The sequence below is a fragment of the Zingiber officinale genome, chromosome 4B, assembly GCF_018446385.1.
Source record: "Zingiber officinale cultivar Zhangliang chromosome 4B, Zo_v1.1, whole genome shotgun sequence".
Taxonomy (NCBI): domain Eukaryota; kingdom Viridiplantae; phylum Streptophyta; class Magnoliopsida; order Zingiberales; family Zingiberaceae; genus Zingiber; species Zingiber officinale.
This window is the reverse complement of record NC_055993.1, coordinates 20,075,011-20,091,248: the sequence shown is the minus strand read 5'-3', so window position 1 is coordinate 20,091,248 and position 16,238 is coordinate 20,075,011. Positions and strand designations below refer to the sequence as shown.

General features: G+C 35.2%; 1 protein-coding gene across 1 annotated transcript; it reads right to left on the bottom strand.

The window, feature by feature from the left end:
• Positions 1-336: 336 nt before the first annotated feature.
• On the bottom strand, positions 337-4,789 carry LOC121974831 (probable metal-nicotianamine transporter YSL12). The gene is made up of 6 exons (XM_042526089.1): positions 4,153-4,789; positions 2,576-2,739; positions 2,403-2,500; positions 2,181-2,315; positions 1,790-1,979; positions 337-1,648 (listed from the first exon to the last, which is right to left on the bottom strand). Exons 1-6 carry the CDS (start codon positions 4,553-4,555, stop codon positions 542-544), a joined length of 2,097 nt encoding a protein of 698 aa, XP_042382023.1. The 5' UTR covers positions 4,556-4,789; the 3' UTR covers positions 337-541.
• Positions 4,790-16,238: the final 11,449 nt, after the last annotated feature.

Genomic DNA, 16,238 nt, shown 5'->3' with positions numbered 1-16,238 from the left:
TAACAGTTAGTGCGTAACCAAAGCATAATCCGAACAATTCATATGTTTGAAGATATAATCGTGTGGCAACCAGAATCTACAGGCGCCTAAAAAACATTGAATAGAATAAAATATATGAAACCTCACAGATTTCTAAAGTCGACTCTAAATATAAAGTTCAGTTTCATTATTATTATTATTGACAAATAAAAACAGCAATCCAAACTCGCAAATCAATGTATCTGATTATCAGAGTGGAGACCAGCAGAAGATCCATCTCATTTTGACAAAAGATTTTATCATGAACACAGACATTTTGTTTTTTGGTATATGCCGCGTTTGCCAAAATGCTACAACTGAGAGAATGTTCATACAACATTTCCAATTTATGTTCAGGATTCAGACATTTTGAAATATGCACATCAAGATAGATAAAGCACTGCTAGCAACACAACCAGCAAATGTTTTGGCTGGGAGAGGATGCAAAGTAGACAAGGAAAGAGAAAAAAAAATAGTAATATGGCATTATGCCATAATCACAATTAGGGCGATGAGGAGTGATTTAAGACAGTGACGAAATGAAAGTATCCACCTGGTCGTTCATCTTCCTCGAAAGAAACTTCATGCAGATTGGTGGCTTTACTTGAGCAAGTGCCAGCACGGCTTGTGGCAGAGTCCATATCCCATCACCACATATCAAACCAGATGCCACTGCCGGACCAAAGGAATCTGCCTTCGGCTTGTTGATCTTTTCCCAGATGAATAATATGACGCTTCCGACAAACATATCGATGGCGAAGTATGATCCAATGTAGAAAGGAATAGCCATTGCCATTGGGATTGGTATAAACCGTGCAATCTTTGGGCTAACCAGATCTTTTATCAAGTTGATCATAATCGCGACAGCAAAGAAAATGAAGCAGAGAGTGAGACAGTGTTTTGGTAGTGAGCCGAAGCCGTCAACACCAAGAATAGCCATGTTACGGTATATGGTGGCATAGGGTGCAGGGTACTGACTTCCTTCTTCGCCAATATCTTTGAAGGCCTTGAAGAAAAGCCAGAAAACACTTGGAGCGATCACACAACCCATCGCGGTCCCAATGATTTGGCTCACAAACATGGACCGGGGAGAAGCCAGTGTTAGGTAACCAGTCTTGAAATCCTGCATAAGATCTGAGGCAGTCGAGACAATATTCATCATAACACCACAGGCCGCAAGGCCAGCGAGAACACCACCATGGGCGGCACCAGCCCAAGCTCCAATTACAAAGATAGCAAGCTTCCCGTAGGTGGAAGCCAAAGACCAATCTGTAAGACCGCACCCATAGGCATTGCAGAATGCTAAAACTGGGGCGAAAATATAAGCAACCAAGATGAAGTACCACTTGAGTGGAGGGAAGATATGAGGAAGAGTAATGATGGAGATTATAGCAACCGACACATAGCCCCCATATGCTACCCATTGTGGAATTTGATCTTTAAGGAAGACCTGAGTTCGCTTTTCATCATCATAAGAGACGATAGCAGGTGCAGGGCTGTCATCATCTGTAACAGGAAGAGTGCTGGGACCTTGGCGAGCAGTAGCGATGAAGGTAACAATCGTTCGATGTAGGACCTTGACAAAGTTATAAAGGCCATCACCAAGAATTATGGCAATGCCTATGAATACCTGTACAATGCGTGGATAAAGAATGAGTAGAATAGGAGAGAAAAGGGAACACAACTACTAAGAAGTGAAAATATATGTGTGATGTAATTCTAACAAAAGCAAGTTAACAACTAGTGACATTCTAAATGGCCAGAGGTTTACCCTATAGCCATTCAAACCATGTAGGCTACTTTGTGGTGTATCAGCTGGATACCAATGACCTTTTTGGTTATTTATAAGAGGCCACATGATTCCCCACGAAAGAATGCCTCCCAGGAGAACAGATATATTCACCAAATATGGACAGATCATTCCAACTCCAACATATGTTGCAGAGAAGTCAAAGTAGAACCTGTAAGAGAAAAGGTTAGGCCACAAGTACCATGCTTTTCAACTATTTTACATCGAATAATATTTTCTTTGCCTCAGGACCCATTACACTTTTCAGTGTTCATGCTTATCAATTCTAACTATAAGATATATTGATCGACATTCAACTGATTATTTTCAACACATGCAATTAAATAGAACAAATTCAGGCAATCCAAACTACCTGTTCTCATAGGCTTTAAGACCAAGGGCAGGGAATGATGCAAAGCCACAACCATCAGCAGCAGTATAAAACCACTGAAAGAATCCCCAAAAGAAGCTACCAATAAAGCACTTGCCTAGCATCCATACTTGCTTCCTAAAAACCAAAAAAAAAAAAAGTTTCACTTAAATTATGCTGGATATTACAAGATGAAAGAGAAATGAAAATTCAAATGTTTATTACTTGGCCAATTTTTCACCGTTCAATGTATGGAAGCCGTTGATAAGGTATGCAGTAGCGGTACCACTTGGATAGATCAGTTTGTAGTCGATGATCATTATCTATAACAAGTTTAAGTAAGCATCCTGATAGCTATAGTCAAGTTCAATCTTCAAGAGTATGAAAATTGGACAAACCTTTCTGAGTGGCACAACAGAGAATAAACCAATAAAGCTAACAACAAACATAAATGCAATCATCCATCCTAAGCTCGGTTCCTTTATATTCTGAGAAGTATCTTCTTCAGTTGTTTTAGCAGCAATTTTTGAGCTCATACCAAAAAGATAACTTCCAAAACCACCTGTCAATAAAAATAAAAAGAAATTGTATAATGTTAAAATCGTTAAGATATATAATTCAAATACAGTACACAACCAACATCACAGTTTTCTTCGTGCAAGAGCTATCTTATACATTCTCTCCCAATTTCTCCAAAAGAATGGAAGTCAACTTTAAGTTTGAAACAATTGTCATCAGTGGACCATATCGTAGACAATCAATCTTAGAAGTCTTTCTAATCTTAGAAGTCTTTCTATAAAACCATATCGTCGACTATCAATCTCACTTTAAAAGAAAATACTAAACATGGATAAAGTATGGGCTTACAAGTTGATATTTGACTCTTTCGGTTTGTTCAACGTATACGATTAGTCAAGTTTTACAGGAATGGACCTTGAAATTCATTTGTGGTGATCTCTATCTCAGAGTAGGACCCACACTGTTTATAAATAATTTAATGAACTCCAACCCTGGTCCACTCTATTTGCATTACTAATTTAAAATTCAAAATTTTATATTAAAGGTATCAAATGGTTAAACATAAATGACTCCCCATGTCACACGCTGTCGCATGTGACAAAAACGAGAAAGAAAACAAAGCATAATTTCTTAGGAATTGGCAATATCAAAGTTGATATTATAGTGCATAGTTTGTTTCCTTCTGGTATCCATAAGATCTTGTTTTCCTTTTTTACTTTACCGAACTCATCCTCTCCGAAGAGAAAAAAAAGAGGCAGAAATTTCCTAAAAACAGATACTATGTTTTCAGAACAATTAAAAGAGCAATCAAAGTAACATAAAAAATGATCTTTATCCATTTTCAGATGATTAAATTCACTATCCTATGTCAACTAAAGACTACAAAATGCACATGATCCCTCAACTTTCCAAAGTTCTATGAATGCCCACAACTCCCACCCACCAATCGTCTTTGTAAGGATAGCAAGTATGTGGTAGGTGAAAAATACCATTCAAAATCATATCTTTTATTTTTCAAAACGCATTAATTGATAGAAAGCTAAAGTTCCACGCTCCATAATTGTTTTCGCCAGAGGATTTCAAAAACAATTCCAATTTCAAGAGCATCTCCTCAAACATAACACTCAAAGACTAAAATAAGCAAAGCTTACTCTTGAAGGATAACAAATACACTTCAAAATGACACTTTTGGAGCAGATCAAGATCAAAAAGAAGAAATCAGAAATTTTTAGGAATTGAAGCGCCATCACTCAGAGCTCTATAATTTCAATCTTAAAACTAGGACAAAGTAAAATGATCAGAAAAAAAAAAATCAGAGACTGAGAAATCCAAAATAGTCCCTATACTCGAAATCCTTAGAAGGAGAAGTATAGACTTTTGAAATGGCATCTTTGAAAAACGACGAGAAAGAAAGAGGGCAGAAGGCAAAGACTTTTAGGGTTTCGGAATCGCGTACCGCTGAAAGCGAGGCCGTAGGCGGCGACGACGCAGGTCTGGATGACGGTGTTCTCCTGTCGCGTGAAGGGAGTCCGAAGCAGTCCGGTCTGCTCGAGCGCCTTCGTCCACAGCTTGACGAAGAAGAACCCGAGGAGCCCGGCAGCGACGTTGAGCGAAGGGATGATCCCCGTCGTCAGGTTCAACTTCATCACGATGACGCTAAACATCACCGAGAGGAAGAAGCTGACCACCAGCGCGCGGGCCGTGAGCTGCTCCCGCCACGGCGGCACGCGCTGCCCCTCGAACGCCCGCTCCACCGACATCTCCTCCTCTTGCTCCTCCTCTCCTCCCTTTTCCTTCCGCCTCCGCCGCAGCTTCTCCTCCTTGACAATGCTCTGCATCTCAACCTCTTCGGACGCCATGTGGAGAAGGGATGGGTGACGATTAAGCCGTAGAAAATGGGTGCCGAGGAGGCGAGAAGAGATGCTGTTTATGAAGAGGGAGGGAGGGAGGAAGAACCACAGGATCGATTGAAGGGATCGGTTAGCTGGCGAAAGGTTGTTCTTAACAATTTGACTTGGAAAATGTGAATCTTGGAGGCGTTCACATCGGGAGGCCGCACCCGTAGAACGGATTCGACTGTTTTTGGAATCCACCAGCCGGCGGCCTAAATTTTATAAATATCTTTTCAAAAAACATTATAATGTATTACAGTAACTACTTAAAAAATTCAAAATACATCTATTCCGAAAATACCCCTTATTCCCGTGATAGTTTTTATAATAAGCTATTATAATATATTTATAGTGAATTTACAATCCAAACGTATAATGCATTGTGATATTAATTATTAAATAACAAATAAATTAATTCTCTAATTATTAATCATTCTCTAGCTAGCTGTGAAACCGCAGCTAGTCGGGCGTGACTGTCTGATCGAGGGGTGACATCGTAATTTAACGATATGCTCGGTGATCTACCCGTTTGGTTAGGTTTGCTAACTGGATAAGATCAAAGATTGAGGCGCGTTGGGGTATTTTGAAAATTTAATGTATGATTTCGTAATTTTAAAAATAAAATGAGTATTTATCAAATTTAAGTGCGTTGCGTGCGGTTGATTAATAAATTAAAAAAATTTGACTAGACAGCCATGAAAGATTTTGGCGAACGGTGATGGAGATTCCGACGCAGGAATCTTGGGATCTCGACCATATCATAGTTGACAATAAGAAGCTCCAAAGCCCAGGACTCTTTATTAAAAGATGCTGGCTCGGATGACTAATATTACTCCTTAAGTTTCGTTAAATCTAATAATTACATCAAAGATATGTAATTCCAAATCATATTAATCATAATAATTACACGTTTGACGAATATAAACCATGAAATCCATCGATCGCTACAAATAATAGAAAGTGAGTTCTCCCCACTAGAACTAGCACGCATGCGCACTCAAAGTGAATGCATGCGTTGCCGACTTTGGTGTATCGACAGCGACGGCCAAAGATTAAATTTCTTCATACTCTGAATGATTAATTAATTATTTTAATGCACGCTTTATATTCTTGAAAAGAAACACTTTTGCGCAGAGATTTTTTTTTAAAAAAAATTCTATGTTTTTCGTTCTGGAAGTTCACATTGGATATGAACTGTAATCTGCTCGTGTTCATATTTGTTCGATGTGAAACTAATAATTAAGCTTGATATTTGTCAATTATTAGTTTGTTTCTTCTCAATGAGTTAGACTGAACGGGTGGAGTTTAAAAGAGACACATTTGGAAGGTACTTGAGAGGAGATCACGTGCCGTGCCGTAAGGAGAATGAAGGCTTCAAAGTCTCCTAGTTGACTCCGCAAAAATAAGCTTAATAGTAAAATGTGATTTATTTTTGAAACTATACGGGCTTTTCACGACGAGTGTGGTGTAATAATAAAGAACTTAGAAGAATAATAAGAGAATCTTTGAATTTTAAATTAGACGATTTGAATATTACAAGAAACTAAATCCGAACATTCAGATTATAAAAAAAAAATTCTTCAAAAGAGAACAAAAGAAAAGAAAAAGATCCTTCAATTTGATAGAAAAATCCACATAAATGAAGGTTGTATTCAACTTACATTTATGTGAAAGGAGACGAAGTATAACGACTTAAAAGTCAAGCAAATGGAAAAAAAAAAAAAATCCCATATTCTAATAAACGTGATAGTTGGTTATAAAACGAACTCATAATTTAATTTTTTACATAATATGTGGATAAAATGTAAAAGATGTCTGAGATGAATATAATCATTTTTTATTAAAATTAAATAAATTGTAAATAAATCGATTAAAAACTGTTAATCTTATCCCTTTTGTTGATATAAAAAAATGATGAACTAAATAACATTGAATCATGAATGACTAACTTGATTCCATGGAAGTTTTCTATCTGTCGTTAGGGTAAATCGAGAAGCGCATGAGATGAGCGGTCCAGAAACCTAACATCTCATGATTACATTCCTTATTTAGAGTAAAAATTTCTATAAATATGTCGTATCTGATGATCGACCTATGAATATCTAGATAATAATTTAACATTTTTTCACTACATGAGAGTCTGAGGGCACTTTTATAGATATAGTACAATACTATTGGAGACTCAACTATCAAGCAATTCATTAATTATAAGTATATATTTTTGTTGCTATATGACATTCAAGTACATGTAATCAATGTACTTAGCTTCTAATTAATTTAATGAGAGTATCCATATCAATTTTTTTTTATCTAAAATACATAATATTAGAGAAAAAAATTATTTTATTAAATTTGAATAATTAATTTTCATTATATCATATATCAATTTTTTTTTATTTTTTCTCTTTTCTCTATAATATTTAGGGATTAAAATCCAGTCTCTAAATTTAGAGAAGTATTGTTTATAAATACAAAATTTAGAGAATAGAATTGATATAGAAATTTTTTAAAATTTAGAGTAAAATTTTTAGATAGAATAATTAATATGAATACTCTAGGCGAACATGACTATACATTAGGAGCAAATTATTGTTCATTTAACAATACTAAATGGTTAGCTATAATATTATTTCGATGATGAGTTCAGTACGTAATTTATTGTATAGAAAATATTTGGATACTGGTTCACCAATAGAAACTTGGGAATCCAAGGATTATCTGTAGGCTCCACCGTATAGATAATCTTCAAACTCGTAGACCCACAATTGACAAGTATGCGGGAGACAATAACATGCATATATCATCCACTAGAATAATTTCTGATAATTAATTGGTGCCGAGGATGATATCAAATTTTAATAATGTCGTAGAATTTTTGACCGCCCTTTTTATCCCAATGCAAATTAAAAATCAAATGGCAAGAAAGCTAATTCAAAAGTTAAACAAAAAAAATTAGGAAAGAAGTACATTCTTTCATAAAGATTAAATTTGATGTATTTTTTTTGATAAAATTAACAGAAAATCATATCCTAACCGTTAAACAAGTAGGTTTCAATTCATTCTACCAATAAATTTATAGGATTTCTCTGGTCTAGAAGATTTTGGATCAGTGATCTTCTATTTACATAGTAACATGTTTAGTTTTCTGATTTAGTTTTTTATATATGACATGTGAGGTTAACCATGTGGGGTGTTCGAAATCAACGTATAATTTTTCTAGAAATTAGGTCATAAATATTGGAAATAAATTTTTTTTTTAAAATCATGAACTACGTTTTTCTTATAATTATAAATTATTAAAAAACATAATGAGTAAGATAATATGAAATCTGAGATAATCATTTATCCCATGAAAATTTCTTATAAGTCCATAATAAATTAGGAAGCACAGTGTAGAAATTTAGTATTCCATAATTATATAAAAATTTCTATAAATATATCATAATTGGAGACTGAATTATAAATACCTAGACAATAACTTTATACTCTTTTATTCCACCATAGCCCTAACCACAAATTATTAAAAACATTACATTTAGTTGGAATTTCAAGTTGATTATTTGGAACCACAATTATATCTTTAGCTGGTTAGAAATTCAAATTATCTACTTGAAACTACTTTAGGATTAAATGTTTTTTTATTTTATATTTCAATTTCTTTTGAGTTGCATTTGGTTCTTTTAAAGTACTTTTTTTTAATAATTTTTTTATCTTTATTTTTGAGTCAATTATTTCTTTGGCTGTCTTTTGACCCTCTTGAGTCATAAAAAAAAATATTTTTTTATATTTTGTTGAAGTTATTTTTACAATAAATCTTATGAAAATAAAATAAATATGACTTGTATTAATAGTATAGCTAATATACTTTAATGTAATACTAGAGGGTGACATCTATCTTGTTTAGAATTTGAAAACACTAGAGAATAGTAACAAGAGAGTAGCATTTACTTGATGGAAATAATGAAAAATTATAGGACTTAACAAAATGATAGCACCTATCGTAGCTTAATTAAGATCATCTAGTATATTTAAATTGTAATGATTTCCTATTGAAAATAAAAAATTGGTATTGTAATTAAAGATTAGCACTTAGATAGACATGGCCAGCAACTAATTTAGTTTACTAAATTAAAAATATATTTCACTTAAATTTATTATCAAAAAGCACTCCATTTTATGCTTTCTATTATGGCTACAATCAATATACCCTCATCCTTCTGTCTATATGTAAAATCAAATTAATTCCCAATGATTTATGTAACGACCCTAGTTTTTTTAAAAATATATATATAATGGATAGCTTGCGGCGTCACTTTTCATACTCCCATAATAGTTCCTTACTTCAAATAAAATTACATAGACGATTCGAAAGAAAACATAACTACATGCGGAGTTAATCTAGAAGGTCTTCGAGTTGTACTACCCTTGTTTTGAACTGGCTCACTAGTCAATGCCTCCTATCCCATTCATCTCATTGTATGAAAAAAAAAAGATATAAACTGTGAGTCGAGAGACTCAGTATGTTCAAAACAATATTATGTATTAGTTAGCGTCTATAATCTAGTGTATCAAGGGAAACTACATCAAAGGTAACTTAGGTCTTATTTACTGGCACATCATGGACATGAGCGTAGACGTCTACTTAGGCATATAAGCATAAACATAAGCCTAAGCATGTACGTAAGCTAAGTATACAATAGACACAACCAGGAGCATGTATATAAGCATACTAGCTAGCATAAATGTACATACTATGGATGAACAGAAGTATAAACATAAGCATAAGCATAAACATGTAATTAAACTAAACATGAAATAGATATAATCATGAGCATGCATATAAACATAGACATAAGCATACTAGCTGGTATAAAGTGTACATACTATGGATGAACAGAAGCATAAGCATGTAAATAAGCTAAATATGAAAAAGATCATAATCACATAGAGTTAGTGAGATCCCGGACTAAGGGCACCGGTCACACTCAACTACATAGTTTGGTGAGCTCCCGGGCTAAGGACACCGGTCACACTCGGCCACGTAGATTTAGTGAGCTCCCGGGCTAAGGACACCGGTCACATTCTACCACGTAAGATTGGCAAGCTCTCGGGCTAAGGACACCGGTCACACTCGGCCATGTAAATTGGGTGAGCTCCCTAAGATTAAGTTCCCAGTTCATAACTTAACCCATAATAAGATTTGACAAGATCCCTAGGCTTAGGTCCCTGGATCATAACTTGGTAAGTTCCCGGGCTTAGGTCCCCGAATCATAACTCGGTAAGCTCCTCAGGCTTAGGTCCCCGGATCATAACTTGGTAAGCTCCCCGGGCTTAGGTCCCCGAATCATAACTCGGTAAGCTCCTCGGACTTAGATCCTCGGATCATAACTTGTAAGCTCCCCGGGCTTAGGTCCTCAGATCATAACTCGATAAGCTCCCCGGGCTTAGGTCCCCGGATCATAACTTGGTAAGCTCCCCGGGCTTAGGTCCCCGGATCATAACTCGATAAGCTCCCTAGGCTTAGGTCCCCGGAGCATAACTTGGTAAGCTCCCCGGGCTTAGGTCCCCGGATCATAACTCGGTAAGCTCCCTAGGCTTAGGTCCCCGGATCATAACTTGGTAAGCTCCCCGGGCTTAGGTCCCCGGAGCATAACTTAATACACTTGAACATGTGTATAAGCATAGCCATGATTACTACTCAAGCATGGTACATAAATATATTTTTGTACATAAACGTAAACAAGTTCATTTCATGAGCACTTAAATTATCATGATGGGAAGAAAACATAAGCCTATCCACAAACCTACTAAAGCAAATTCCAAGAAAAGAACATACACTTAAACATTATCATGGGCATAGACATAAAGATAAACTTAAACACGATCTTAAACGTGAACACAAACCCAAAACACGGTTATCCATATTCATCATCCCTTACTTGAACATCAATTACTTATACTCATACAGTTATACACGTGGCATTATTATACAACAAAATTCCTAGCATAAGAACCCAATTAAGCAAGGCTGAACTTGTTGGTTGCTACTCGGAAAACCTAATGGTTCCACTGTACAAAAATTTTGTACAAAGGTCTGAACCTTTTCCTAGCTACCATGTGTTCTTTTAAATTAAAACTTGGATCGCTTGCGGAACTTAACACGTTTGATCCAAAGTTTAATTTATTTGTTCTTTTAGGTTTAGACTTGGATCTCCTATGGAACTTAACACGTTTGATCCAAACCACCTAGGTTATTAATTCCATTAAATATTAATTTCCAAAATTGGCTTCCAGGACTACATGGCGAGGCACATGGCCTTCTTGGATATGGGAACAGCCACCACCGCCTAGACAAAGCCTTTTAAGGAAAGCGAATATTTAATTTCCTTAAATAACTTTAGGTCAACCGAAAAGAACAATCAAATCACAAGGAAAAGAAAAACAAAAGAACACAACATCGAAAACATATTCGAAATACTAGAATCGCATGCCTCTTGTATTTGGTATTTTTACAAAGAAATAAAACTAGTATGATGCGGAAATTAAATACTAGTATACCTTTTCTTTTGCAAACTAAAACCTCTAGGTCTTCTACCGTATTCTTCTTCTAACCTCGGACATTGTGTGGGCAATGATCTTCTGAGATGAGAACCACCAAGGCACCTTCTTCTTCTTTGCAAGGTTCGGCCACCACATGACTCCAAGAAAGGATGAGGTTCGGCCACCACCACCAAGCTCCAAGGGATGCAAGAGCGAAGCCTCCTTTCTCTCCTTTTCTCCAAGCTAGATCCGGCCACCACAAGGACTCCAAGAGAACAATATGGTTCAGCCACAAGAAGGAGAAGAGAGAAGAGGAAGAGGTCGGCCACCAAGGAAGAGAGGGAGGAAAAGAATAATAGAGTCGTTCACCATAAAGCCTCCTCTACCCCCTCTTTTATAATCCTTGATCTTAGCAAATAAGAAAATTTAAATAAAAACTTCCTTAATTCTTTTGCCATGAAAAGGAAAATTTTATTTAATTAAAAATATTTTTTCTTTTCATTATAACATGGCTGGCCACTTATTTCCCCAAATAAAACTAAACAAGAATTAAAACTTCCTAATTTGTTTCCAAAAATTTATAAAAATTTCTCCAATAATTTTTATCCCTTTATGATTGGTTTATAAAAAGGAAATTTAATAAATTAAATCTTTCTTTTAAACATGTGGATAAAAAGAAAGTTATCTCTAAAAATTAAAATCTCTTTTAATCTACAAATAAGGAAAGATATCAAATCTTTTCTTATTTTTTTTGTAGAAACTTATAAAAGAGAATATTTAATTTTAAACTCTCTTTTAAATCATGAGCATGGTTAAAAAGGAAAGTTTTCTTAAAATTTAAAACCCACCTTTTAATCAACAAATAAGGAAAGATTTCAAATTTTAAACTCTCTTTTAAACATGTAGATGATTTACAAATAAGGAAAGTTTTTACCAAAAATTAAAACCATCCTTTTAATATACAAATAAGGAAAGAGATTAATCTCTTCTCTTAATCTTTTGTAGAAAGCTATAAAATAAATTTTTTAATTTTATAAACTTTCTTTTAAAAACATGATATCCACATAAGAAATAATTTTAATAAAAATCCTTTTTAATATTCTTGTGGTCGGCCACCTAAGCTTGGGACCCAAGCTTTGGCCGGCCACTAACTTGGCTCATCCACTTGGTCTTGTCCAAGCTAGCTTGGCCGGCCCCATTGGATGGGTAAGAAGGTGGTTATGTGGTGGGTATAAATCTCTATATACAAGAGGCTACGATAGGGACCGAGAGGAGGAATTGGTTTTGGTCTCCCGATAAAATTAAGCATCCCGTGTTCGCCCCGAACACACAACTTAATATTATCAATAATAATTCATTCCACTAGAGAACTATTATTGAACTACCGCACCAATCCCAAATTACATTTTGGGCTCCTTCTTATTATGAGTGTGTTAGTCTCCCTGTGTTTAAGATAATGAATGCCCACTAATTAAATGAGTTACTGACAACTCACTTAATTAATATCTTAGTCCAAGAGTAGTACCACTCAACTTTATTGTCATGTCGGACTAAGTCCACCTGCAGGGTTTAACATGACAATCCTTATGGGCTCCTCTTGGGGACATTCTCAACCTAGATTACTAGGACACAGTTTCCTTCTATAATCAACAACACACACTATAAGTGATATCATTTCCCAACTTATCGGGCTTATTGATTTATCGAACTAAATCCTACCCATTGATAAATTAAAGAAATAAATATCAAATATATGTTCTTGTTATTATATTAGGATTAAGAGCACACACTTCCATAATAACTGAGGTCTTTGTTCCTTTATAAAGTCAGTATAAAAGAAACGACCTCTAATGGTCCTACTCAATACACTCTAAGTGTACTAGTGTAATTATATAGTTAAGATAAACTAATACCTAATTACACTACGACCTTTCAATGGTTTGTTCCTTTCCATCTTAGTCGTGAGCTACTGTTTATAATTTATAAGGTACTGATAACATGATCTTCTGTGTGTGACACCACACACCATGTTATCTACAATATAAATTAATTGAACAACTACATTTATCATAAATGTAGACATTTGACCAATGTGATTCTTATTTCTAGATAAATGTGTATACCAAAAGCTAGGCTTTTAGTATACATCCTAACAATCTCCCACTTATACTAAAAGACTAAGCTGCTATATCTGCTGTTATACATCTGAATCCCAACCCTTCAACATGCCCATCAAAAGCTCTTGCCTTAAGGGCCTTAGTGAAAAGATCTATAAGTCATCATCTGATGCAATCTAGGCAGCAACAACTTCTCCTCATTTATACGATTTCTCGTATTGGGTGGTACTTGCGCTCTATTGTGTTTACTTGCCTTATAGACTCATGGTTTCTTCGAGTTTGCTACTGCACCACTATTATTACAATAAATTGTAATAATCTTTGGACAAACTAGAAAACATATCTAAGTCTATCTTGAGGTTATTGAGTCATTCAGCTTTTATGGCTACCTCAGAGGCTTGCTATATACTCAGCTTCTATGGTGGAGTCTAGAAAAACACCTATGCTTATCACTCTTCCATAGTTATGACTTTACCTCCTAAAGTAAACACAAAACCCCGAGGTTGACTTACTATTGTCCCTATCCGATTGGAAGTCAAAATCCGTGCAACCCACAAGGACCAAATTAACTGCCTTGTAAGCTAGCATATAAGGTACTTCAATATATGCTTTACTGCAGTCCAATGCCCTTATCTAGGATTACTTTGATATCTGCTAACTATGCCCTTGGCAAAACAGATTTCTGATCTCGTGCATAGTATACATTAGGCTTCCGATAGCCGAAGCATAAAGATCTGCCTTCATTTCCTCTATCTCCTTTGATGTCTTCGGAGACATCTCTTTAGATAAAGCTACTCTAAGCCCAAAACGTAAGAAACCTTTCTTGGAGTTCTGCATGCTTAAAACGAGCAAGGATTTTTTTTTTTGATATATGAAACTTGGGATAAGTAAAATATTCTTTTCTTGTGATCCCTTATTACTTTGATCGCAAGAATATATACATTCTCCCAAGTCCTTCATATCGAATTGTTTGGACAACCATACCCTTACTTCTGACAACACTTTGATATTGTTTCCAACTACCAAAAATGTTATCTACGTATAGTACAAGAAATACCACCACGTTTCCATCACACCTTTTGTATACACAAGACTTATCCGGTTACTAAATAAATCCATAGGTCTGGATTACTTTGATAAACCGGATGTTCCAAGACCTTGAAGCTTTGCCTCAGTGCATAAACTGATTGAGCTTGCACACAAGATGCTCTTTGCCCTTTGCAATGAACCCCTTCTGGTTGCTTTATATGGATGCTTTCTTCAAGACTTCCATTAAGGAATGCTGTCTTGACATCCACTTGCCAAATAGATAAAAGAATCCAGATAGACTTAAGCATGGCTACCAGTGAAAAAGTTTCCTTTTTCATCAAGCCTTGTTTTGAAAGTTTCTACCTTCCTGTCTATCCATCTTTTCCTATTGTAGACTTATTTTCACCGAATGGCTTTTACACCATCTGATGGTTCTACAAGCTTCCAGATTTTATTAGAATACATATATTCTAATTCTATATTCATTGCTCTTTGCCAAGATGCTGCATCTTTATCTTGGAGTGCTTCATCATACGTCCGGGATCAGGCTCATGTTCATTTGGGATCAAGTCCAAAAGACTCTCCAAAACATGAATCTTTTGGGTTGTTTGACAACCCTCCCACTACGATTAGGTATTGTCTATAATTGTGTATCAATTGTGATACATGTTGCAATTTCTTGTGATATTTCATTTTGTACAGTTGGTACTAGATTAGACGTGTCTTTTATTAAGAATAAATTTACTTATGGGCTTATGGTTCATTATATAGTCCTCTTCTAAAAATCAGTCATTGATGCTAACAATGACCTTCTGATTTTTAAGACTATAAACCTACTTTCGTTTCTCTAGGCTAACTCATAAACAAGTGAATTTCTATCCAACTTATCATTGTCTCTCTTCAGCATATGTGCTGGACTACTCGAATTCGAATATGCTTCAAAATAGGCTTACACCTATTCAGCAATTCTATATGAGTAGAGAGTTCTGACTTTGGAAGGTACTATGTTCACTTTCTTTTTAAGAGTATATCTTTAAAATGAACTTGGTAATTTTCTGAATAACTCATCATCAATCTAATTATTTCCATAAGAGTCCTATACCTTCTTTCTACTACACCATTCTGTTTGGATTTACTAGGTGCAGTTAGTTGGGATTGAATCCCTACTTTTGATAAGTGACTCCTAAATTGTCCCAAGAGGTACTTGCCACTACGATCTTACCATAGTGACTTGATACTTTTACTTTAACGTTTCTCCGCATCAGCCTTGTACTCTTTGAACTAATCAAATCACTTAGTCTTGCGGCACATTAAGTAAATGTATTTGTATCTTGAATAGTTGTCTATAAAATAGACGAAATATTCGATACTACCTCTTGTCTGGATAGTCATAAGATCGCACAAATCAGAATAACCAATTCCAATGTATCTTTGGCTTCATACCCCTTATACTTAAAAGCTTCTCGGTTATTTTTCTTTCTAAGTAAGACTCGCAGGTTGGAAAGATTTCAACTACCAATGAACCCAAAAGTTTATCAACTACCAATGAATCCTACTCAAGTTAATATAACCTAGCCTTAGATGCCAAAGATATAATTGGTTCATTTCCGAAGGTTGCTTTCTCTTAAAGTTAGAAGATGTGTTACTAATTTCCATTTATTGCATCGTGAGAGTTATTGGATTTATAAATTGTCAACCAACGTACCAGAATAAATATTTTTTCTATTTTCTTGATAACAACTTTGTTATCAAAAATAGACACAATATCTATTCTTTAATAGTTTAGAAACTGAAAACAAGTTCTTTCTAAACTTAGTACGTAAAGACAATTTCTAAAATCCATATTTTATTCTTATCAAAGAATAAACATCTCCCACTGCAACAGCTGCCACTTTTACAGCAGTGCCCATGTGGACGGTATTTTTATTTTCATTTAGTTGTCGGGTTTCCTGGAACCTTGCAAT